Here is a 26,458-nt window from a genome sequence, read left to right as displayed (position 1 = left end):
CGACGCTTATGCCCCCCCTACACACATGCACTACCTACCTAATGCCTAACCCTTAACACCCCCCCCCCCCTGCACAAACTACCTACCTAACCCTTAACCCCCCCACACACTACTTATGTAATGCCTAACCCTTAACCCCCACACACACTACCTACCTAATGCCTAACCCTTAACCCCCCCACACACTACCTATCTAATGCCTAACCCTTAACCCACCCCCTACACAAACTACCTACCTAACCCTTAACCCCCCCACACGCTACTTATGTAATGCCTAACCGTCAACCCCCCTGGCACAACCTACCTACCTAACGCCTCCCCCCCCCCACACAAACTACTTGCCTAACCCTTAACCCACCCCCACAAACTACTTACCTGGCGCCTAACACCTTAAACCGCCCCCCCCCCCTCCTCACACACACACTACCTGTCAAAATCCCCCGCACACTAGCCACCTAAAGGCCCATTTCCACTAGCCACGGTGCGATGATCGCATTGCATCCATGGCGAAAAAAAACCCCACTAATTTGGGGTCCCACTATTTACCGCGCGCCCACATTTCCGCTCTGGCGCCCAAAATATTTAACATAAAAAATATTTAACAAAATATTTAACATTGGTATCTATGGCGACGCCCAATTAGTCCACCTGACGCATGCGGTTTTAATATGCCTTAGATCAATTTTTTCAGAGGGACAACCTATCTGCACTTTTCAAATACATTTTCCAGTCCTGGCAATACAGGGCTGAACAGCAGGTAAATGCTATTGTTTGCTATAGACAGGCTCTTTTAGCTGACTTTACATGCTATTATAACCAGATAGATGCACTAATACGGTCAGTAGTACTACTCTAGTAAACACGATGCTTCTATGCAGAGAAAAACAAAAGTTTGCTTTCCTAAAACAGAAAGAATTTGCGATAATTCAGGTTGGAGTGAGCTCGAGATGTCTCCCAGGCACCACTGCTGAATATATGCAAATTAACCATTGTACCCTTAGAAGCTAAACACACCTCCAGAACCGCTGGAATGCAATGATGTGTCAGCTTGTTAATATGTACAGAGCCTTGGTAATCCAACATGCATACAGAGAAGGTACAGTAAGGAGAAGTGAGAAGGTTAGACTAGTAGTGAGCAGCTGATCAGAGCTACACACAAGGGAGTGACAAGCAATGCCAGTACTCCCTCCCTCCCCTCTGGTCACATGACTCCGGGGGAGGGACAGGACTCAGTGATATAGAAGGACGGGCTGAAATTTTTACAATGATCCTCAGGAAGTTCTTGACACATCTCGGTATCTCTGCAAGGCTTGTAGGCAAATAAATAATGAGCTCTGGTAAGTGTGAATTTACAGAATATTAGTGATTTGTATAGTGCTACTGTCTCTATCAGTGCTGTGTTATGTATGAAGGAGCAAGCTAGGCTGGGAAATACAAATACTGTATGTGCAGATATCTCATTGGCAAATATTTATATGCAGCAACACTGTTTACAACAATGACCAGGAACAGCAAGTGGAGTGCAAGGCACAGAAAGATCAGGGGAGTGCAGGATGTGGGGGGACTGATACACTCATGGGGTGGTGAGGAGTGAGGGGTGTGCAGGATGTGGGGTGATGAGTGAGGGGAGTGCTGGATGTGGGGGGAATACAGACATGGGGTGATGAGGATTGAGGGGAGTGCAGGATGTGGGGGTGGGGATACAGACATGGGGTGATGATGAATGAGGAGTGTGCAGGATGTGTGGGACAGATACAGATGGGTTCAGGGCTGTGGAGTCGGTACAAAAATCCTCAGACTCTGACTCCTCAGGTTAGGATTCCTCCGACTCCTCTAATTTGCATATTACAATCTTGTTGATTGAAAGTATGTAACATAAAATGCATCTCTTAACTGCCAACTCTTAGGAATTTTAAAATACAACTGAAGTGAGAGAGATCTACCGTAGAGGCTGCCATATTTATTCCCTTTTAAACAATACCAGTTACCTGGCTATCCGGTGGATCTTCTGCCTCTAATACTTTTAGTCATAGACAAAAACTAGTCCTTGGTAAGAGTACTTGTAGAAGACGGGAACAAAGAACATCTATCAGGCCCTAAAACAGGGGTCAGGAACCTTTTTGGCTGAGAGAGCCATAAATGCCACATATTTTAAAATGTAATTCTGTGAGAGCCATATAATATGTTTCAAACTGGGACAGTGCGCATGCGCAGCAGAGGGCTGTCTCTGTTGCCATGGTAAGGTGTATACAGTTGATCCGCCGGGCAGCAGAAGTGTCAGACACGTCTTCAGCTTCTCTTGGGTTTCAGCAATCTCAGCAATTTCCCTGAGAGCGAGACAGGAGAAATACTGACTAAGGGCTGGTGCACACCAAAACCCGCTAGCAGATCCGCAAAACGCTAGCAGATTTTTAAACGCTTTTTCTTTTTCTGTAGCGTTTCAGCTAGCGTTTTGCGGTTTTGTCTAGCGGTTTTGGTGTAGTAGATTTCCTGTATTGTTACAGTAAAGCTGTTACTGAACAGCTACTGTAACAAAAACCGCCTGGCAAACCGCTCTGAAGTGCCGTTTTTCAGAGCGGTTTGCGTTTTTCCTATACTTAACATTAAGGCAGAAACGCATCTGCAATCCAAAAAATGCCTCACCCAGGCATTTTTCGTTTCTGCAAAACGCCTCCCGCTCTGGTGTGCACCACCCCATTGAGATACATTGACCAAGCAGATCCGCAGCCGCAAGCGGATCTGAAAACGCCCAAAAAGCCGCTCGGTGTGCACCAGCCCTAACAGCTTGTACAATTAGCTAGCTGACTTGGGGGTTGATTCACTTTATAGGACGAGATCCCCGCACTTTGGCCCAATAGGCTGCCTGTCAAGAGACAAGCAGCCTATTGGGCCAATCAAAGTGCGGGGATCTCGTCCTACAAAGTCACTGGACCTGACAGGGTCCAGAGTGGGACAATTGAAGCAGCTGTTAATTTTGGGTGGAGCACAAGTAAGTTAGTAGTGCATGCTACAGCAGTAGTGTGCCTACTCTGAAAATTTTACTTGCATAGGCAAATGCAGGGGGGGATTACAGCTGCCCAGAATCCCCCCTCAGACCAGGGCCCGGTACAGCGTCTGGGGACAGGTACAAGTTGAGACACCAGAATATCTGCAGGTATCCTGCAGCTCACAGCGCTGCCCCTTTCTTTCCCTGCTACAGTTGACTTTGGATGGAGCAGCAGCGTGTGTACAGAGCATGGAGCAGCAGCGTGTGTACAGAGTATGGAGTGGGGAACTTAACAGAGTCAGGTATGAGCACAGCCCTGTGCCCTGCTGCGTGAATGCTTCACTTTCCCCTTCATTACCAATGTTGGCTGTCCTCATTATTATCTGTATCCAAACTGCTCCTGATTGATCCCGTTGTCGGTCGCTCGGACGGGAAATTGCATTATGTGTACCCAGCATGATGTCCTACCATATTATAATACTGTATTGTGTGTGGCTGAGGGAGACCTTTCAGGAATCCCCCTCTTGAAAATCCTGGGTTTGCCCCTGACTTGCACTTACAAACTAAGCTGCGCTGCTTGAGCAGTGTAGCTTTAGTGAATCAACCCCTACTGAGTTGTCTGTGAGCCAGATGCAGCCATCAAAAGAGCCACAACTGGTTCCCGAGCCATAGGTTCCCTACCCCTGCTCTAATGTGACTGTGGGTACATGTAAGAGTGATGTGCAGGTGCTCTGCAGGAGAATGAGGCGATTCTTCCTCTATTACACATTCTTCATGTACAATCTGAAGCAGGTTTAGGGGTGATAGACAACACCTCTGTGTTCAATGTGCACAGCATTCTCAGTGGATTCCCTGCAGCTCTGTGGGGAGTGCATATGTAGAGTATAGTACTACTGTGTAACAAAGTAAACCTGAGACAGATGAAATTAAAGTTGTATACATACCTGGGGCATCCTCCAGCCCCCTTCAGGCTAATCAGTCTCTCGCTTTCCTCTTCCATCACCTGGATCTTCTGCTATGAGTACAGGTACTTGAGCCAGTCGGGCATTAGTGCACATGCACACACTCCGCCGCCAGGAGCATACTACACCTGTGCAGCACTATTGCGCAAATGCAGAATGCTCCTGGCTGTGGAAGCGGCACAAGGCCAGACTGCGCTGACTCATAGCAGAAGATCCAGGTGGTGGAGGAGGACAACGAGGGACTGATTAGCCCGAAGGGGGCTGGAGGAAGCCCCAGGTATGTATAAAACTTTTCTTTTCATCCGTCTCAGGTACCATTTAATTTGTAGTCACCAAACCAAATTTTAACAACATATCAAATTATTTGATTTCATGAGCAAAGAGAGTGCGTACATTTGCATAAATCAGAATCAACGCAGAATTATTTCCATCTCATTGACCATCTCTATTAGTGACACAGCTACACATCAGGCTTTATTCTTACAGCATAGATGTTATTTAGTAGTTATTTAGTACATCTATAAAAGATCCCTGTGTACACATCATACAGTATATACTGTACAGTCACAATCAGATATGTATATCTGACTTTAAAAATACGGGGACTGCTTTATTGAAGCAGCGCAAGTAACTATTTTTGATTGGTTTATTTCATTTTTGTGGGCTAAGCACAGCTATTATTGTATATATAAATTATTTAGGATGACTTATCTGAGAAATAGAACACTTTATTGTATTTTCTATTTTAATAATAATGGCAGTATTTGTATAGCGCCGTTCTCCTGTCGGACTCAAAGCGCTTGCGAGGCAGCCACTAGAGCGCACTCAGTAGGCAGTAGCAGTGTTAAGGAGACTTGCCCAAGAAACTCCTTACTGAAATAGGTGCTGGCTTACTGAACAGGCAGAGCCGAGATTTGAACCCAGGTCTCCTGTGTCAGAGGCAGAGCCCTTAACCATTACACTATCCAGCCACTGATTTTAATGACACTTTGTGCATTTTCTCCCGACTCCGACTCCAGGTACCCAAAAATTGCCCCGACTCCACAGCCCTGGATGGGTTATCATCATCCATATCTGTCCCCTCACATCATGCACAGGCAGCACAGTAGTGTAGTGGTCAGCGCTCTCGCCTTGCAGCGCTGGGTCCCCGGTTCAAATCCCAGCCAGGGAACCTGTGTCTGTGTGGGTTTTCTCTGGGCACTCTGGTTTCCTCCCACATCCCAAGAACATCCACATGCGTTAATTGGCTTTCCCCCAGAATTGACACAGAATTCGCTCTTATGAAAAGGACATGGTGGACAAATACTTGCACACAATGCACTGTGATAAGAGTGCAGCTCAGTGACCCCAAATACTTGTCAAAAATGATAAATATCTTCACTATACAAACTAAAAGAACATGAGGTTGTGCAGCAGGCGGTATGGGTGGTGCTTTTCCTAGTCTTGCAGAGTCTGAAACAGATAAGATGCCCAAAGTCCACTGAGAGGCTGCGGTTTGCGATCCGCTTGCGGGTGCGGATCTGCTAGGGTAATGTATCTCAATGGGCTGGTGCACACCAGAGCGGGAGGCGTTTTGCAGAAACGCATACTCCCGGGCTGCTGCATATTTTGGATTGCGGATGCGTTTCTGCCTCAATGTTAAGTATAGGAAAACCGCAAACCGCTCTGAAAAACGGCACTTCAGAGCGGTTTGCCAGGCGTTTTTTGTTACAGTAGCTGTTCAGTAACAGCTTTACTGTAACAATACATGAAATCTACTACACCAAAAACGCTACACAAAACCGCAAAATGCTAGCTGAAACGCTGCAGAAAAATAAGAAAAAGCGTTTCAAAATCTGCTAGCATTTTGCGGATCTGCTAGCGGGTTTTGGTGTGCACCAGGCCTGATGGCTGGTGCACACCGAGCAAGTTTTTCAGCGTTTTTGCAGCCGCTTGCGGCTGCGGATACTCTTGGTCAGTGTATCTCAATGGGTTGGGTCACACCAGAGCGGGAGGCGTTTTGCTGAAACGCATACTCCCGGGGTGAGGCATTTTTTGGATTGTGGAGGCGTTTCTGCCTCCAATGTAAAGTATAGGAAAAACGCAAACTGTTTTGCAGGCGTTTTTGTTACAGAAGCTGTTCAGTAACAGCTTTACTGTAACAATATCTGAAATCTACTACACCACAAACGCTTCCCAAAACCGCAAAACGCTAGGTGAAACGCTACAGAAAAATAAGAAAAAGCGTTTCAAAATCTGCTAGCATTTTGCGGATCTGCTAACGGGTTTTGGTGTGCCCCGGGCCTGAGACTGCAGCAAGTTATCAGTGATGCTCAGAACAGCCTACTATGGCTTTACCTTCACAAAAGTGTACCTCAATGGAATTTTTCTGTAATGCCTTGTACACACAGTGCAATTTTCCATCAGATTTGATGGTCGAATGGATTATCTGACAGGTCTGATCTGATTTCCGATCGTTTTTCTGATTGATTTTGGATAGTAGTGATTGGAAAAACAAAATCATATCTGACCTGTCGGACATGATCGATCTGTCAATCTGGCGGAAAATTGCATGATGTGTACCAGGCATTAGAGGCAGCGGGTAATCTCATTAATAATTGATTTTGTGTTTTATTTCATTTTGCAACACTTTGTAGGAGGACGTAAACATCTACAGTATCTGTGTTTTTTTTTTTTTTTTTTTTGCAATAGGAGACCACCACCTTTTTTATTATGCTTATTACTATTTATTATTTCAGGCAGTTTGGCCCGGTGCACACCAAAAACCGCTAGCAGATCCGCAAAATGCTAGCAGATTTTGAAACGCTTTTTCTTCTTTTTCTGCAGCGTTTCAGCTAGCATTTTGCGGTTTTGTGAAGCGGTTTTGGTGTAGTAGATTTCATTTATTGTTACAGTAAAGCTGTTACTGAACAGCTACTGTAACAAAAACCGCCTGGCAAACCGCTCTGAAGTGCCGTTTTTCAGAGCGGTTTGCGTTTTTCCTATACTTAACATTGAGGCAGAAACGCCTCCGCAATCCAAAATGTGCAGCAGCCCGGGAGTATGCGTTTCTGCAAAACGCCTCCCGCTCTCGTGTGCACTAGCCCATTGAAATACATTACCCAAGCGGATCCGCACCCGCAAGCGGATCGCAAACCGCAGCCGAAATGCTCTGGTGTGCACTAGGCCTTTGACTGTTTTACTCTGTGTGCGTTGCCTCTTGGGTTGCCTGCAGCACCGACTTGTTTGTCTACGGTAAACAAACGCACCCTTGTTTCCAAAACACACTTTTTATGATGTACTAAAAGAATGGAATAGATCATCTTACAATCCGTTCCCCCCCCCCCCCCCCAAGACTGGAATAACACCCCCTCCTCCCCCAGGACTAGAATAACCCCCCCCCCCCCCCCCTAATGTGTCATGAGGGTTTAGGACTGATGGGGAGATTTGCATGGCTTCCTTTGTTGTGTCTCTAGAGAGCAGCTCTCAGTCACAGTGATTCAGCACATTCTGCATCCCTTATAGATTGTAGGTAGCACCCTGACAAGGAACTTGTGTGTAGCGGGTGTGTTTACCTACCAGACTGGTCACAGCAACTTTTGGAGTAGGGCCTCTTTACTGTCCCCTTCAGCATCTTCCACACACGCAAGACAGCATTGTGCAGAACACACATCATTATTGTAGTGTATTAATGCAGCAATGACCTCATCTACAGCGCTTATATAGTCAGGTCGCTAAGGCCATGTTCACATTAAAAATCGCAAGCGCTGAGCGATTTATTGAGCCTTTTTTTTTTTTTTTTAAGCGCTTTTCCCCGCTTAGAAAAAACACTTTTATAAGCGATTTTGCTTTTCCTGACGTTAGACAGGTAGTGAAATCTTTAACCCGGAAATTAATAAATACAATGTATTCGTCAAAGTGCTCAGGAAGTCACTATACAAAGTGCTTTTTCAGGCGCTTTGCGATTTTCTTATATCTTCCATTGAACCAAAGCTCTCTGAAATCGCAAACACACTGCCTGTACCATTTTCTAAGAAATCAAAACAGTCACATGTGAACAGTCTCATAGGAAAAGATCGCACATGAGCTTTCAAAAATCGCCATCGCTTAAAAAAAATCCACAAACGCTCAGTGTGAACAAACCCTTAGGGTCCATATCCATTAAGAAACACAATTGCGTTTTGTTCTGTTTTCCACTACCGCAATTCCATCAGGTGTATGGTGCAATTGTGGTGCGTTAATTTCCTAATGGAGAAAAAAAACAAAACATGACAACATCATTTTAATTGCCAAATCATGAGAAAATTGCATTGTGATTGGTATCTATAGGAGGTCAAGCACAGAAAAAATGCAGCAGGACAGCGATTGCAAAAAATTTGTATCACAAAGGCATCGCTCTAATGAAGATGTTCGCTGCAGGCAGGGGCGTAACTAGAAACCACTGGGACCTCCTGTGACACTTTGGATGGGGCCCCCTCCACCCTCCTTGCTTTCTGCACAGGTAAACTGCGAGCCAATGTTACTGTAATCAGTTGGCTAGTGCACACTTGAATGTGTTTTCCCCATGCAGATAAATACAGACAGCAGTGAAGCACTGCACGCATTTTCTCTATCAATTACATTAGCATGCATGCTTTCACACAGACACACATGGGGCTTGATTCACTAAACCGTGATAACTGATATCTCACGGTCGCGCTAGTGTTAATGCGGGTAATGGTTTTTGTGCGCAATCGCGAATTTTTGCGCAAAAATGCAGCCGTTTTCACGTGAAAATTCGTGATTGCGCGCGAAAACCATTACAAGTGTTATAACGCGTGCAAAACACTAGCGCGACCGTGAGATATCAGTTATCGCGGTTTAGTGAATCAAGACCCTAGTGTGCAGAAAATGCATACCGAAAACCAACAGATGAGTGTTCTCCCAGCCTCAGCTTATTACACTCACTCTGTCCATCTCTGATGGAGCAGAACTGGCCCTGCAGACTTCTGGGCGCTGTACACTTGCAGGGTGCTGTACAGAAGACCCTGCTAAACACTGAATAGGGACTTGCAAAACTTTGTATGATTCCTTATCAGTGGCTAAGCAGATGCAGTCATTAGAACAATTGTGCAGAGAGCAGAATTTTTTTTTCCTTCTCTCCATGTCCTTAGTTGGCAGTCTCTCAGGACGGGGAAAATAAACTTTTCTCTCCCCCCCCCCCCATGGGGCCCCCTACAGCTTCTGGGCCCTTGCAGGGGCTATTGTTATGCCCCTGGATGCTGGTTAATGCAGGTCTATGATAAGGCATATACTATTATTATTATTATTGTACAAAAATATTGTGGAAAACATGCACCTTTTTATGTAAATGGAGAAAATGATTGCGGTTTCTTTTTTTCCTCCTACTTTTCACAAAAAAAGGCATTCAAGAAAATCCACACAGAAACCTAATGCAAAAAGGCACTGAAAAATGTGCACAGGATGCATATATTTAGTTTTGCCCCCTCCTGCATAGCAACAGAATGCTGTCAGGCGGTGTGATGCAGGGTTATAGTTTAGTGTGTGTGTGTGTGTTTGGTGTGTGTGTGTGTTTGGTGTGTGTGTGTGTTTGGTGTGTGTGTGTGTTTGGTGTGTGTGTGTGTTTGGTGTGTGTGTGTGTTTGGTGTGTGTGTGTGTGTTTGGTGTGTGTGTGTGTTTGGTGTGTGTGTGTGTGTGTGTGTTGTGTGTGTGTGTGTGTGTGTGTTTGGTGTGTGTGTGTGTGTGTGTTTGGTGTGTGTGTGTGTGTTTGGTGTGTGTGTGTTTGGTGTGTGTGTGTGTGTGTGTGTGTGTGTGACGTCGCATATAACGCAACGTCTTGGTGTGAAAGTAGCCTTAAAGAGAGACTCCGACCAAGAATTAAACTTTATTCCAATCAGTAGCTGATACCCCCTTTTACATGAGAAATCTATTCCTTTTCATAAACGGACCATCAGGGGGCGCTGTATAACTGATATTGTGGTGAAACCCCTCCCACAAAAAACTCTGAGGACCGTGGTACTCCTGGCAGTTTCCTGTATGTGACCCTTGTTGCATTGTGGGGAAATATCTGTTTACAGTAAAAATGTCACCATGTAATGTCAGAATGTAAATCAGAGATTTAAAAGATTTTACAATGGGCAAACACTGACTAAATCATTTATACATAATTATTGTAAAAATGAAGCACTTTTTTATTACATTATTTTCACTGGAGTTCCTCTTTAAGCCCTTTATGTAGCTTTTTCCTTGGTAGCATAATCCACCCCACTGCTAATTACTGGTGTGAGACATGCCCTGTGCTTTGTGTCTTATGGGAGATAAGCTCTTTTAACACATTTCATCTTATGCTGGGAATACACGATGCGTTTTTGCGTTCGTTTTGCCGTCATTTTCGATCGATTCTACTCTCGATTCACTGCTCGATTCCCCTCTCGATTCCTTATCTTTTCTTATCAATTACATTCACTTGAATGAGGAGAATCGAAACGAAAGTAGAATCGACCGGATCCAACAGGTTGGAATTTATCTATCGAACCCATCTATCTAAAGTAAAAACTTAACGTGTATTCCCAGCATAAGCAACACTTTACCCAGTTTGCTTTACATTAGCAACTAGCTTATGACCTGGCGTTGCCCAGGTATGAATTTGATTGTTGCCTCCACCCACTTTTTCTTACCGTGACACACAGTCAATTTTGTGTGGTTTGGTGTCCTTGGCATCAATTTACATTTTCCCATTGAATTGAAACCAATCTGATTGGCTATTTGTGGCTCCGCACCATTTTCTGAATACTTTTATCCATCACTCAGTGACCAACTGTGCCAAGTTTGAAAACCCTGCAATTAAAAGTGTAAAAAATGGCTGTAGTATACTTTAACCCATTTAAAATGAACGGCTGAAATTTGGTTAGGTTTGGTGTTATGCTCTGCCTACTTTCCCTGAATTTGTAATGAGAAAAATCAGTTAGTAAAGAGAGGCTCCCTTTGCTAACTTGATTTTTTTTTTTTTTTTTTTTTTTTTTTACATTTGGTACTGTTATTGGCCTGATGAAGCGGGCTCAGACCCGTGAAACGCATTGCCTGTGCTAAATAAAAATCTGTTGCAGGTCTACAAGGATTTTGTCATTGAGGTAAGACACGTTGTTATCCTTTTATTTTTTTAAACTGTTTTTAGAAGCTTTTATCCAACCAGCCTCTTCCCTTCAAATGTGCATAGTATACCCCCGTACATAGTCTGTCTGAGGAGCGGTGACAGAACACCGGTGGTGTCAACCATGGTGGACATCTGTCCATTTTTTTTTTATTTTTTTTTTTTCCCTTCAAGAGAGCGACCAGATCGAGGTCCATTCAGGACCACCCCGAGTGGAGTCGGGTTTATGGTCTCCACTCTCCACCTGCTATCTGTAGTCGGTGGCCCCTTGCAACCCTCCTTTGTGAGTAGCACCTTTATTTATTTTTTTTCAACAACCATTTACTGACATACTACACCAGGCTTTCTCAACCAGGGTTCCTTGAGGACTCTGCAGGGGTTCCTTGGCATTTTACCCCATCGTGGGGGAAGTATAATAGAGCACACTATAATAGGTGGTACTGTAACAAGAAGCACTAAATTGGGGGGTCAGGAGACAGTATAATGAGTGGCAGTGTAATAGGAGATGGTGAAATTAGCAGCCTCACCTATTTAAAGACCATGCCTCCTCAAAAATAAATGTAGGGGTTCCTCGAGACCAAAAAATTGTATGCAGGGGTTCCTTGAGATTCAAAAGTTTTTTTTTATTTACAGGGTTCCTCCAAGGTAAAAAGGTTGAGAGGCTGTACTACACTATTGGGCTCCCATTTTGTCTCCTGTGCCCTTTCCTCTAGGGTGCCAAGTATAGGGGGCTACGGTGGCTGCATGTCTTATGTGTGCCATGGGGGGAGGACTGAAGTTATTCCCCATTAGGGATGCTCATCCGGAATTGGCGGAATTGATATTTCCGCATTACCGGCTGGAATTTGCATTTCCGTGTCGGTGTGCGGAATCCGGAATTTATAGTAGGCGGAGCCGGATTTCCGCGGAATTTCTGCAATACCGCCAAGGGGAATTTTTAAGCCAATCAGAGGATTCGGAATGAATAAACCAATCAGTGTAGCCGCTGGAATTCTGCGGAAAATTGCGGAATTGCTGAACAAATAGGGCTGCTTAAAAAGATAAACCAATCATACGTTAGCAGCCATATCCTAGCGACCTATGACAGGCTATCCCACCCATCTTATATAAAGTAGAGGCTAGGCTGTCCTGCATTCCATGGGTTTCAGTCTTGTGTGGAGCAGAGGAGAGAGACAGACCCGTATTGTCAAAGGCGGAAATTTACAAAAGTACGCTTCTGACAAATTTACAGTATACACAACAACTTTATTGACAATACACTCTTAAACACAATCTTCATGATCATCTTAACTGGCAGAAGAAACCAAAAACGATGTAGCAAATGAGCAACTGACGGACTGAGTAACGCTTCCGAAAGTTACGGAAGTCCGGATTAAAATTACGGAAACATACATACGGAATACTGCCGGAATGTAAAGGTAGCGGAATTTAGTAACGGCGGTATGCGGAATTACCGCGGAACCGGAAATTGGCATTCCGACCATGCCAGTTCCCCATATGAAAGTACTCTATGCATGTATGCTTGTAATGTAGGCGTGGGTCTTGGAAATAAGAGTTTACAAACAATTAGATGCCAAACAAAAGTCTGCCTTCTCAAAACAGAAGGTATTTGCGATTATTCAGATCGGAGTGAGCATGTGATGTCTCCCAGAATGCACCATTGCTGAATATGCAAATATTACAGAGCCACAATAATACAACATGCGTACACTGACTGTTTTGGATTGGTTGATCCTCATCAGTGGATTATTGTGGCTCTAGGATTTGAAGCACCCAGTGTTGCAGATTATCCAGCAAGCTCAGGGTGAACCAGAACTCCTAGGAATGTGTTAGGGGCTACAAAAAAGCCCTCTTACTAAAATGTAATGCAAAACAAGTTGCCTTGTTAAAGAGAACCCGAGGTGTGTTTAAAGAATGTTATCTGCATACAGAGGCTGGATCTGCCTATGCAGCCCAGCCTCTGTTGCTATCCCAAACCCCACTAAGGTCCCCCTGCACTCTGCAATCCCTCATAAATCACAGCCGTGCTGTGAGGATGTGTTTACATCTGTAGTGTCAGTCTCAGCTGCTCCCCCGCCTCCTGCATAGCTCCGGTCCCTGCCCCCATCCCTTCCCTCCAATCAGCAGGGAGGGAAGGGATGCAGGCGGGGAATGGAGTTCTGCAGGAGGCGGGGAGAGCAGCAGACTGACACTATATAGATAAACACATCCAGCTCTGACAAGCTGTTTGTCAGCAGCGTGGCTGTGATTTATGAGGGATTGCAGAGTGCAGGGGGAGCTTAGGGGGGTTTGGGATAGCAACAGAGGCTGGGCTGTATAGGCAGATCCAGCCTCTGTATGCAGATAATATTCTTCAAACCCACCTCGGGTTCTCTTTAAGGGTCCTTTTCTCATAGAGGTGGTGCGATATTTTTACCACACCCCACCGCCGTACAATGAAAGTCTGTGGAGACTTTTATACTGCTACGTTACCACGCGATGGAAGTGACATTTTCGCTGCATCCCCGAATCAGGGCCAGAACTACGTTACGCGCAGATTCTGCGGCGAGGTGCGTCAGCCCGGAAGTCTTGTTAGTCTATGGCAATGCTTAGATCTTAAAAAGACGTTGTAGTGCGCACTGCGCATGCACGGAAGCGTATTTTAACAATACGCTTCCATGCACTTCTGCATACTCAAAGCAGGAAGTGACCGCAAACGCGCGTCATTTCCTGCTTGGCTGGCGGCCAGACAGGGAACACCGCGCAAAAACAGTATTCCCTGGAGGCTTGTTTTTGATGGTGTAGTTTGGTGCGTCGGGCGGGACGCTCTGCACTGCTGACGCTGGTTTCCAGTGTGAAACCAGCCTCGAGCAGAAGGTATTTGCGATTATTCCGATTGGAGTGAGCATATGATGTCTCCCACAATGCATCACTGCAGAATATGAAAATCATCATTTGTTGTCCCTGAAAACTAAACACACCTAGATGACAGTGAAGAAGATCCCTGCTTATGAGCTTCATTAGGTGACTCCGTTAATAAGCAGGATTATCAGTGGATATTAGCAAATGTCACCATTATAATGTATGATGGATAATAAGCCATAATCCTCTATGCTTTTCTGCAGACGGTGTGATCACATATGATGAGCTGAAGAAGCTGATCGCTTCAGGATCTTGCCGGTTATTTGATGTCAGAAATCCAGATGAACTACAAAATGGCAAAATCCCGACCGCTGTCAATATACCAGGTAACCTCACACTCCTCTTATAGTCACATGACCTCCCATTATCTTATCTCTGTACAATATGTCATGTGACCTCACAGTCCACCATCTTGTCTGTACGATATGTCATGTGACCTCACACTATCTTGTCTGTGGTATATATAGTCATGTGATCTCACCCTCACCATCTTGTCTGTGGGATATCAAGTCATGTGACCTCACACTCAGACATCTTGCCTGTACAATATGTCACGTGACCTTGCACTTTATCATCTTGTATGCAGATATTAACTCATGTGGCCTCTTGCTCTGCTCCACCATCTTGTCTGTGGGATATAAAATCATGTGACCTAACCCTCCACTATTTTGTGTATAGTATGTCACGTGAACTCACACTCCTCCAGCTCATCTGTAATATACTGTCACATGACCTCACACTCCACATGCCTTTCTGTGCATTGTCTAATGATCCAGTCAGACACATTATCACAGACATTCAAGTGAACCTGAATTCTTGCAAAGGACAGAAGGAAAACGGAGAAATGCATCGTGTGTGTATTTAGAGAGTTTAGTCTGTATAATTCCCCCTCATCTGTGAATAACCACCACTTTAATTTGATCTGTCAGCTGTGTCAGCTGGCTGCCTCAGCAGAGCAGCTAATTTGTAAACGCAGGATGTTAACCCTATGTCTGCTTCCATGAGAGCAGGAAGTACACACTCTTCAGATTTATTGCATAATTTTATCATCTGTAACAAAAAAAAAAATAAGCTGCCCTCTGATGTACTTACTCGGGGCTTCCTCCAGCCCCTTGCAGCTGACATGTCCCATACCGCATCTCTGCTCGCAGCCGCCGACCCAGGGTCATTACCGGGGCAGAGGCCAACCTTGAGGTCGTCCTCACTGCGCCTGCACGAGTGCTGCTGTCAATCAAGCCCACGTTTTCTGCGATGTACTGCGCAGTACAATGCGGACAAAGTGGGCTTGAGTGACAGCGGCGCTCGTGCAGACGCACTAGAGGTCGGGCTATGCACCGCCGGGGGACCCCGAGCCGAAAGGCTGCGAGCAGAGGTGCGGCGTGGAACATGTCGGCTGCAAGGGGCTGGAGGAAGCCCCGGGTAAGTTTATCAGCATTTTCTGCCTTGAGTCCTTTAAGCATACCTACGAATACTTGGCAATACCCTCTCACTTACCAGCCCATTTTCTAAAGCTTTCTCCCCCCGGTCGGGCTGCTGTAGATTGATGCATACACACGCCATTTGCTCAGGGTTACTTTAGGAGATGGTGGCATGTGATAGCAACAACATATTAGTGGGTGGTGCTTGCAGAGGCTAACATATGAAGAACTAATCGCACATTTGTCTCTTGCAGTGACTGAAGTGGAGAAGGCCTTGAACCTGGATCCTGCTGCTTTTAAACAGAAATATAACGTAGACAAACCCAAACTAGATGACGACAACGTGATATTCCACTGCCACCTGGGCAGGAGAGGCCAGCGTGCCACTGACATTGCCACCAGCCTGGGCTATAAACAGTGCGTATCCTGCAGCGTCTATATTTTGTGTGAGCCGTGTACACATAACGAATGTGTGTCTATACATTAATTCTCTCTTGACTGCCACAGCCATGTAGATATGACACTTCCCTATGGGCATAAAGCTCCCCTGTGCATAGGCTGGCTGGTATCACTGGGACACCACTGGGCATACTTCATATGCACAAGGAGTAAAATACATTTATCTGCAATTCAAAACATCCCCCAAAAATTGTTTCCGTAGATGTGTAAGCATAGTTGTAGCTTATTTTACAGGTCAATATGCAGCATAGTACTAATAGCAGCATAGTATTAAAGGGAGCCTGAACCAAGTAAAATTATTTAAAATAGACACATGATGTACCTTCAAATGAATATTACATACTTACCTCGCCATCAGTTCCTCTCAGAAGCTCAACATTTTCTTCTTACAGCGATTCCTTATATTTCAGTTCTGAGAAAATCTTGTCAGAAATGCGTCAATTTGCTGTCAGTTATATATCAGTTGCTGTCAGTTATAACTGAAAAGACAACTGATGTGCAAGGTAATGTCCATGTTTCCCTATGGCTAAGGTGGACAATATTCTAGTTTAACAGTGTGCTGACCAGGAAGCTGTTATGGGGTAATGGCCATTTTCAAAATGGAGGACAGAGAATTCCATTGATCACAGTGGACAAACAGGATGCGGGAGAGGAGAAAGAGATGGATGAGTAGACTACACAAAAGGTAAGTATGACGTGTTTATGTTCTGAGTTTTTGTTCAGGTTTGCTTAATAACAGCAGAATGCTGCACAAAGTGCTGTTTGGGATATCAGGGCACATCAGTTCTCAGCATAGAATGCGTAGTGTTTGGTTTGAGAATGGATAGATTCTGATGTCTGAAACAGTAGCTTATGCAGCAGACTGCCGCTACTGCTCTACTCCTATGCTGCATGTTGAACTATGCTTTTAGTTATAATAGTTATAATTTACTATCTTACACCTCTATGATGACACATCTATCTCGTATTTAAAGAAAATCTTAAAGGAGTTATCAAGCGAATTAACCTACCCCCAGATCTACTTACCTGGGGCTTCCTCCAGCCCCTTGCAGCTGACATGTCCCGCTCCACACCCACCAGCCCAGGACCCCCGCCGGTGCAGAGGGCAACCTAGAGACCGTCCTCTACTGCGCCTCCGCGAGCGCCGCTGTCAATCAAGTCCACACTGTCCAGACGGTATTGTGCAGTAGTTCTGCACCTGCACAGTACAGTCCGGACAACGTGGACTTGATTGACATCAGCGCTCGCGGAGGCGCAGTAGTGGACGGCCTGGCAAGACACCATGCGGGGACCCCGGGATGGCGGCTGAGAGTGGATCTGTGGCGTGAGACATGTTTGCTTCAAGAGGCTGGAGGAAGCCCCAGGTGAGTAGATCGGGGGGGGGGGGGGTAGGTTAATTAGCTTGATGACTCCTTTAAGTGTGCAAAGAAAAAGTTGAGATTTACTTACCTGGGGCTTCTTCCAGCCCCCCACAGTCTATCAGGTCCCTTGCTATCCTCCTGGTCTGCACTTTTGTGCCCCCAACAAAAGTCCACAATTGGCTACTGCGCCTCCTTAATCGTGCTTAAAATTGTAAGTTTTACAAACTGCACATGCGCAGAGTGCTGAAGGTCAAAGTAGCTGGATTGAGAAGATGCGTGCGGCTGAGAAAGTGCATGCGGTGACAGCGGTACAACCCAGACAGGGATGACAGAGAGGGACCTGAAGGACTGTAGGGGGCTGGAAGAAACCCCAGGTAAGGAAATCTCAAATTTTTTTTTTCCTCACTTAATTTCCTTTAACCACTTGAGGACCCAGCCTTTACCGACCAGCGCTGATTACTGAGATCTGTGCTGGGTGGGCTCTACAGCTCCCAGCACAGATCAAACATTAGGCAGAGCGACCAGATCGCCCCCCTTTTTTCCCTACTAGGGGGATGATGTGCTAGGGGGGTCTGATCGCTCCTGCCTGCGTGTGGCTGGCGGGGGGGGGGCACCTCAAAGCCCCCTCCACTGCAGGATTCCCCCTCTCCCTCCCTGCCCCGGAGATCGGAGGCTGCACAGGAAGGGATCTGTCCTGTGCAGCCTCTAACAGGCTCCTGCCTGTCATGTGACAGCGATCCCCAGCCGCTGATTGGCCGGGGATCGCTGATCTAGTACAACGCTGCTACTGTTAGCAGCGTTGTACAAATGTAAACAAAGCGGATTATTTCCGCTTGTGTTTACATTTAGCCTGCGAGCTGCAATCGGCGGCCCGCAAGCTATTCACGGAGCCCCCCGCCGTGAATTGACAGGAAGCAGCCGCTCGTGCGAGCGGCTGTTTCCTGATTAATTAGCCTGCAGCCGGCGACGCAGATGTGCGTCGCTGGTCCTGCAGCTGCCACTTTGCCGACGCTCGTTATGAGTGCGCGGTCGGCAAGTGGTTAAGATTAAAATCATTTTCTTTCACTCTTTTTGTGATGATGACTGTCTTGGCTTTCTAGGAATAGGAGAGACCTAGATCGAGATGGGCAATGAGATGAAAATAATTCTGCAATTTTGATTGGCCCATTTCCAAGCTGCATATATTTGATTGCAAGATGGAATGATTAGTATCTCATGTTCTAGAGCAGGGGTCCGGAACCTTATTGGCTGAGAGAGCCATAAAAGTCACATTTTAAAATGTAATTCTGTGAGAGCCATACAATATGTTTCAAACTGGGACAGTGCGCATGCGCAGCAGAGGGCACATGTCCCTGTTGCCATGGTGATGTGTATACAGTTGATCCGCCGGGCAGCGGAAGTGTCAGACACATCTTTAGCTTCTCTTGGGTTTCAGCAACATCAGCAATTTTCCCAAGAGCCAGACAGGAGAAATACAGAACAAAACGTATGATATACAGGTAGTCCCCGGTTAACGAACGAGATAGGGACTGTAGGTTCGTTCTTAACCTGAATCTGTTCTTAAGCCGGAACATTGGGCCATCTCTGTCCCCTGTACCTCCTCTGTGCCTCCAGTGTCCCCCTCTGTGTCACCTCTGCCCTCTGCCCTGTTTATACAAGTTTAAAAGCCATTTTTTTTCTTAGATTTTTTTTTTTTTTAAATCGATTTTTCTCAAAAAGTACAAGTCCAATTTGAAAAAAAAATTTGGGGACTTGTTCCCTTGGAAATACAGAATCCATGCCGGTCGTTCATAAGTTGGGCGTTCGTAAGTCGGGAACTACCTGTAATAAATGGAAATGTGTACATGTGTAGTACGGATAATTAATAGAACATTAGTAGCAAAGAAAAGAGTCTCATACTTTTAATTTTCTCACACACACACACACACACACACACACACACACACACACACACACACACACACACACACACACACACACACACACACACACACACACACACACACACACACACACACACACACACACACACACACACACACACACACACACACACACACACACACACACACACACACACACACACACACACACACACACACACACACACACACACACACACTCTCTTACACTTTTTTCCATATTTGCACTTTACAAACCACACTCCGTACTTTAAACTATAAAACAGAGCAGAGCTAATGAGCCTTTGCTCTTCCCTGCAGTAAAATCTTTATCTGAAGCTGTGTCTAATGCTAGGAATACACAATGAGTTTTTTTTGGCACGGTTAGTGGCCAATCGATTTTCCAATCATTTTTCCCTTTCGATTTTGCGATAGTTTTTCAGATCGATTTCCATTCACTTCTATGATAAAAAAAAATCATAAAAAAACGATCGCAATCAGATCGGAAATGATCTATCGAGCCATCTATCTGCCCGAAAAACTCATTGGCCTCGATTCATAAACAGCAGTGCGATCAAAAAATCTTGTCGGGAAAATACCGCACTCGGTATTTTCCCGATCTGTGTGCTAATTCATAAAGATTTCCCCAGCTGCCCTTGGAGGTGCGTAAATTATCGCAGCCCATTGAGCGGTAGAGTAGAGCAGTGTCTCGATTCTCTCTTTGCCCTGCAGAAATGACTCGCACACACGGCTCTCTGCACAAATGACTCAGACTGATGACTCACACAGTCTTTCCCTGCCTGCTCAAATGATTCACACAGAGGGCTCTCTGGCTCTCTCCACTGATGACTCAAACAGACTTCGGATCTCTGCACTTTTGCATTCATCAGAGGTGTCGGTAACTTGTTAACGCCTCACTAGAGGTGTCGGTAACTACCGCCAGGCTTACCACTTGTTGAAGGCTTTATGAATTGACATTTGCTGACAATTACTGACATGTGTTGTCGGTAACTACAGCCAAGTCGGTAATTTATCTCCCTGGTCGGTAATGTCAGCTTTTCATGTGGTAACAGCCTTCATGAATTGACATTTTGCTAAGTGGTCGGTAAAGTCTGCCGTTTTCAGCATTACCGCATGAGGTAATGCTTTATGAATCGAGGCCATTGTGTAATTCGAGCAGTCTTTTCTAAGCGCTAGTGATTTGAAAAGCTCTTGCTAATGCAATGCTAGGGGGGATTTTTATAAAATCCTATCGCTCGAGTGAGATCACACCCATAGCATGAAATTAGCAAGAGCTTTTCAAATCACAAGTGCTTAGAACTGGCTCACTGCTAGTGGGTTCCAGGCCGCAGGGCTCTTTCACACCAGAGATGGTTTCTGGTGTTTTTACGCAAAATGAATACTTTGCATTAACCAAGGTAAAATGAAAGTCTATAGACTTTCATTTTACCTTTCACTGCCAACGCTGCGTTTTGGCGCGTTGCGGTACGATGCAGCCGGGAGCTTTTAATCATCCAGTGCCGGCGGTTTCCCGTCAGGTGCATTAGAACTACCGCCGCTAATCAGTGTCACACTGCAACATCCTGACGTCCATGCCGCAGATGATAACCCTTGCACGAAATCGGCTCCTGCAAACGTTCTGTAATGTGAAGGAGCCTTTAGGGCCCATTCACACCTGAGCGAGAATCGCACGATTCCCGCTCACGGCAAACCGCTAGCGGTTCTGCAAGAACCGCTACACAATGTAGCGAGTGGCAGTGTTCTCACGGTTGCGGTTAGCGATAACCGCATCCGCGCTGCATGCAGCGGTTTGCCGGCGACGAGCGTTCCGCGATTAGCGTGCATAGCACGCTAATCGCGATCGCTCCAAAACCGCCACAGTGTCCAGTGATTTTTTTTGCCGCGCTAATCGCAGGAAAATCACTCCCGCAAAATGCCGGCGGTAATCGCCGGCGTTCTGCGGTTCTAAGTGTGAACGGGCCCTTACTGGTTCTTTGATGTATAAGTGCTTCAAAAAACAGCACTGTAGTTTGGGTCGGGTTTAGAGAGGCTCTTTTGCATAGATCACAGTGAAGTTTCTTAACTGTTCCTGTACTGGAAAAACATTAGACTCATATCTCTGCTGCTAATGTTCCATTTCTTAGCTGTGCTACACATACAAATCCTTATCTCATAAGTTTATTTTCACTTCTGATTCTCTTTAACCACTTGAAGACCCAGCCTTTACCCCCCTTAAGGACCAGCGTGTTTTTTTATGATCTGTGCTGGGTGGGCTCTACAGCCCCCAGCACAGATCAGGTTGCAGGCAGAGCGATCAGATCACCCCCCTTTATTTTCCCCCTATGGGGATGATGTGCAGGGGGGGTCTGATCGCTCCTGCCTGCCTGGGTGTTGCGGGGGGGGGGGGCACTTCAAAGCCCCCCTCCGCGGCGAAATTCCCAGCCCTTCCCTCTCCCCCCTGGTGATCTGCGCTGCACAGGACGCTATCCGTCCTGTGCAGCCTGTGACAGGCTGTCCTCTGTCACATGGCGGCGATCCCCGGCCGCTGATTGGCCGGGGGTCGCCGATTTGCCTTACGGCGCTGCTGTAGCAGCAGCGCCGTTCAATGTAAACAAAGGAGACAAAAGTCTCCTGCGTTTACATATAGTCTGCGAGCCGCGATCAGCGGCTCGCAGGCTATTCACGGAGACCCGCTCCGTGATCTAACAGGAAAAAGCCGCTTGCGCAAGCGGCCTTTCCTGATTAATTAGGGAGGCACCTGGCGACGCAGATGTGCGTCGCTGGTCCTCCAGCTACCACTTTGCCGCCACACGGTATGAGTGTGCGGTCGGCAAGTGGTTAAAGAACTGTGGGCAGTGTGTAGGAGGAATGTGCAGCAGGTGGTATGAGGATATAACCACCACAGTGCCCTTATAGCACCCTAATGCTGGGTACACATGGTACAATTTTCCATCAGATCCACCGATCGATCGGATTGCAATGATTTTGGGTAGTTATCAATGCAAAATTGATTGCATTATCGATCAGGAACAATTTGGATGTCTACACACGATGCAACGTCTTATCAGATCACCTGTCGATCTGATGGAAAATTGTACCATGTGTATGAGGCTTTATCCTGCAATCTGAGAACACCTTCACATCACACCTACACACCGTGACATTGCGTTATAGTGGACGTTATGGTCGCATAACGTCCCCTAACGCAACGCCTGCCGGTGTTGGTAGAGGACATTGAGTGAGCCGCGTTAAGTGGCTCTTTCCGCATTAGGGCAGTGAGAGTGGCGCTGATTGGCCGGTGGGACCACGTGATGCGGAGTGAAACACTCCCAGGGGCGGCGCCAGGGGGGTGCTTGGGGTTGCTCGAGCACCCCCTAGAATTGTCCAAGCACCCCCAAAGCACCCCCTGGAGTGAACTGACTTCAGGCGTCTAAAAGACGCCAAGTCAGTTCACACAGCAGCAGCACGGAGCAGCAGGCAGGGCTACGGTAAGATGGCCGCCCGAAGCCCTGTTCTGCAGACTTCGAGTCTGCAGTGCATGGCTTCGGGCGGCCATTTTCCCGTAGCCCTGCTCTCAGCATGTAGGCAGGAAGTCTCGTGACGTCGGGAAGGAAGAGGATCGTGGGCACGCGGGCGCTGCGCGCCACAAGGAGGTCAAGACAGGAGGTCGGGACTCGGGAAAGAAGGTCTTCTGGCTGTAGGTGAGTAAATGGGTTTTTCTTTTCTTTTTCAGGTGGTGCTGATTGTGGTCAAAACTGCTGAGAAAGGATTGTGCATGTTGGGGTCATATCTGCTACAGATTGTGCATATTGGGGTCATATCTGCTACCGATTGTGCATATTGGGGTTATTGAACATGTTTTTTGTTCAAATCTGCTCACATTACGTGTATTTTCTTGAGAAAACCTGCACAATTATGTGAATTTTCTGGGGAAAGGGTCACCAAAACTTGGGCCCTCTGTCTTTGCGTTACAGGGAACCCGAGGTGAGAATAATATTGAGGCTGCCATATTTATCTCCTTTTAAGTAATACCAGCTGCCTGGCTGCCGTGTTGGTCCTCTGCCTCTAATTCTTTCAACCATAGACCCTGAACAAGCATGCAGCAGGTCAGGGGTTTCTGACAATATTGTCAGAACTGACAAGATTAGCTGCATGCTTGTTTCTGGTGTAATTCAGTTCACTACTGCAGCCAAATAGATCAGCAGGGCTGCCAGGCAACTAGAATTGTTTAAAAGGAAATAAATATGGCAGCCTCCATATCACTCTCACCCTGAGTTCACTTTAAATTACAGTTAGCCCCGCCCTCATCCGATCATGACCACGCCCATTTTTCCGCCCGCCGCAGGTTGTAGCCACACCCATTTTTTGCCGCGGCGCACTACGCGTGCCGCAGGTCGTCAGCTCCCCCGGAAATTGGTCCAGCACCTGCATAGCAGCCCCTAAAAGAAATTCCTGGAGCCGCCACTGAACACTCCGCATCACGTGGTCCCGCCAGCCAATCAGCGGCCACCAGTGCAGTCCATATTGAGTAGCCATGTGCGCAGCTACGTAGTGGCCTCTCCCCGCCTCCTCTCCGCCCCAACACTGAGCATGTGCAAACAGTCTAACGTGGCTTAAGCCATTGGAACGCTATAGTATGCTGCACGTTCTGAAGAACGTGCAGCGAGCGTTACATGTAATGCAACGTGGGCAGTGTGGACAGCCCCATTGACTTTGTATTGCTGTGAGTTGGGGAGCGTTACAGGCTGCACTAACGTGCGCCTGTAACGTCCCTGTGTGGAAGCAGCCAAAAGGTGGTTACACACATCAGATAAAAGTCTTTGGAAAATGAAAGATCACAGACCAATTTTACCCCCATCCATGAAGTATGAGAGCCATACTCTACACAGTCTATTCTATGGAGCTGAACTCCCCATCAGATAAAAATCTTTGCAAGGTTCTGCACACAAAGATGCTGTACACATGCAACAGATCAGTATCTGCAAAAGATCTATTCCTGCAAAATGCATTCATAGTCTATGATATCTGCAAATCCTCATAACACACCTTGCTTAACAGACATTCATCTGCAGATCAGATCCACCAGGATGGATCTTCATATCTGCAGATAATTGTCAGATCTGCAGATGGTTGTCTGTTAAACAAGGTGTGTATGAGGATCTGCAGATATTATAGACTATGAAAGCATTTTGCAGGAACTGATCTTTTGCAGATACTGATCTGTTGCATGTGTACAGCATATTTGTGTGCAGAACCTTGCAAAGGTTTCTATCTGATGGGGAGTTCAGCTCCATAGAATAGACTGTGTAGGTGTGGCTCTCATACTACATGGAAGGGGGTAAAATTGGTCTGTGATCTTTCATTTTTCAAAGACTTTTATCTGATGTGTGTACCCACCTTTTATGGTTACAGTGATGAGCAATAACATCCAGTGACATGAGTAAAGTCCACATTGTTCATATAAAGATAAGGCTGTGTGGTTTAATGCCTAGCCCTAGACAATGGCTGCAGTGATTGGCAGCAAACAGCAGGCGATTCTGCTTTGTAACCGTGCACCAGTCAGGAAAGATTGGTGGTAAAAAATATTGCTGCACCTTCAAATGAAATAGTTTTATGGTTACAGGCTTGCATCATGCGACATCTGCACATATCAAATAAGGAAGAACATTATATATCCACCACTGCCCCTCCACACACTGTGCAATTTCCTGTCAGATTTTGTCAAATCAATAATTACGACAGGTCTAATCTAATTTCCAATCGTTTTCTGAACGATTTTCAAATCGATCAGAAAAACTATAAGAAATGTATTATTATTGGTTTATATAGCGGCAGCATCTTCCGTGGCGCTGTACCACAGCATGCAGGGTATAAGAATACAGAGTATACAATACAACAGTTGATACAAGAGGGTATAACAGCTAAAACGGTGAACTCTGATCTGACCAGGGCTGTGGAGTCGGAGTTGGAGAGATTTTGGGTACCTGGAGTCAGAGTCGGTGGTTTCATAACCTGAGGAGTCGGATGATTTTTGTACCAAATCCTTAGTTCTGGTAAGTATTAGACTAAAGGTGGCCACACAGGATACAATAAAATGATCTGATTTTACGGTAATTCGATAAAAACGATCGGATCTTCTGAAAAAATCGAAAGCTTTTTTTCATTCGACTGAAAAATCCCATTTTCTTCGATTTGGAATGTGATATTTTTCTTCAATATTTTTAAAGATTGTATGGTGTGTGTTAATTGACAAAATTGCTAGGGTGTGTATATTAATAAATTGGCAGAGTATCCTATCATTTTTATCATAATTGGGGAAAAATTTAACGTGTGTGTGTGTGTGTGTGTGTGTTACATTGGTCATATTTTTGAAATATTACAATCAGTCAGAAAAATTTATTGCAATTCTTAAATTGAACAGATATTTAAAAAATTGTATGGGGTGTGACCACCTTGAGGAGTTGGAGCCATTTTGGTGGTTTCAAAAACTGAGGAAATTGCATGTAGACCCTGAACAAGCATGCAGATCAGATGTTACCAACTGAAGTCTGACTGAATTAACTGCATGTAAAGCCACAGAAATAAACAGGACTGCCAGGCAACAGGCATTGTTTAAAAGGTAATAAGTATAGCAGCCTCCTTATCCCTCTCAGTTCAGGTGTGTTTTACGGTATGTACACTTATTAGATTAGTCAGCTGATAACGACCACTTCAATTGAAGATTGCTAGCCTTTCTAGTGTGTGTACAGTGTATACCCAACGTCGCTTAAGGATCCAAAATGTTGGATCCTTAATGACTTCCAACCCCCAAGCATGCCTGATTGTAATGTTGATTTCACTCCCCCCACCGCCAGGAAGCCGCCCTGCTGTGCATGGATTGCGCCCCCCCCATAGCAACAGAATGCCCAAACGCTAGCAATGCATCAGTGCAGAATCTGTTTCCTGATCCTCGATAGGTGACAATACACAAATTCTCAGCTGGGACCACCCAGAATGGTCGTCTTGGCTAAGGTGTGTGTATGTGTGTGTGTGTGTGTGTGTGTGTGTGTGTCTCTGTGTGTGTGTGTGTGTGTGTGTGTGTGTCTGTGTGTGTGTGTGTGTGTGTGTCTCTGTGTGTGTGTGTGTGTATGTATGTATGTGTGTGTGGTGTGTGCGCACAAGGCTCTAGCCATCTGTACATTACTTTATTGTAAACTGATGGTGGTTTCTTTCTCCCCCCACAGCGCACGCAATTATCAAGGAGCCTACAAGGAATGGGCAGAGAAGGAGGGAAAATGACGGATACATCCGAGGCCACTAGCTGCTCATCAAATACTAGTCTAATAAATTGTATTATCTATG

At 45.9% G+C, this 26,458-nt stretch overlaps 1 protein-coding gene across 1 annotated transcript; it reads left to right on the top strand.

Annotated features, from left to right (window-relative positions):
• The first annotated feature begins 1,176 nt into the window (after window positions 1–1,176).
• On the top strand, window positions 1,177–26,458 carry LOC137531598 (thiosulfate:glutathione sulfurtransferase-like). The gene is made up of 4 exons (XM_068251540.1): window positions 1,177–1,337; window positions 14,182–14,304; window positions 15,651–15,813; window positions 26,341–26,458. Exons 1-4 carry the CDS (start codon window positions 1,328–1,330, stop codon window positions 26,393–26,395), a joined length of 351 nt encoding a protein of 116 aa, XP_068107641.1. The 5' UTR covers window positions 1,177–1,327; the 3' UTR covers window positions 26,396–26,458.

Source organism: Hyperolius riggenbachi, chromosome 9 (genome assembly GCF_040937935.1).
Source record: "Hyperolius riggenbachi isolate aHypRig1 chromosome 9, aHypRig1.pri, whole genome shotgun sequence".
NCBI lineage: Eukaryota > Metazoa > Chordata > Amphibia > Anura > Hyperoliidae > Hyperolius > Hyperolius riggenbachi.
The sequence above is the reverse complement of the archived record's forward strand: the minus strand, read 5'-3'. Positions and strand labels throughout refer to the sequence as shown.

What these genes read in the sequence shown, in the direction of transcription:
- LOC137531598 (XM_068251540.1), top strand. An exon ending in GACCGCTGTCAATATACCAG is followed by an intron (nt 14,305 to 15,650) that starts GTAACCTCACAC and finishes TGTCTCTTGCAG; the next exon opens with TGACTGAAGTGGAGAAGGCC. An exon ending in ACCAGCCTGGGCTATAAACA is followed by an intron (nt 15,814 to 26,340) that starts GTGCGTATCCTG and finishes CTCCCCCCACAG; the next exon opens with CGCACGCAATTATCAAGGAG.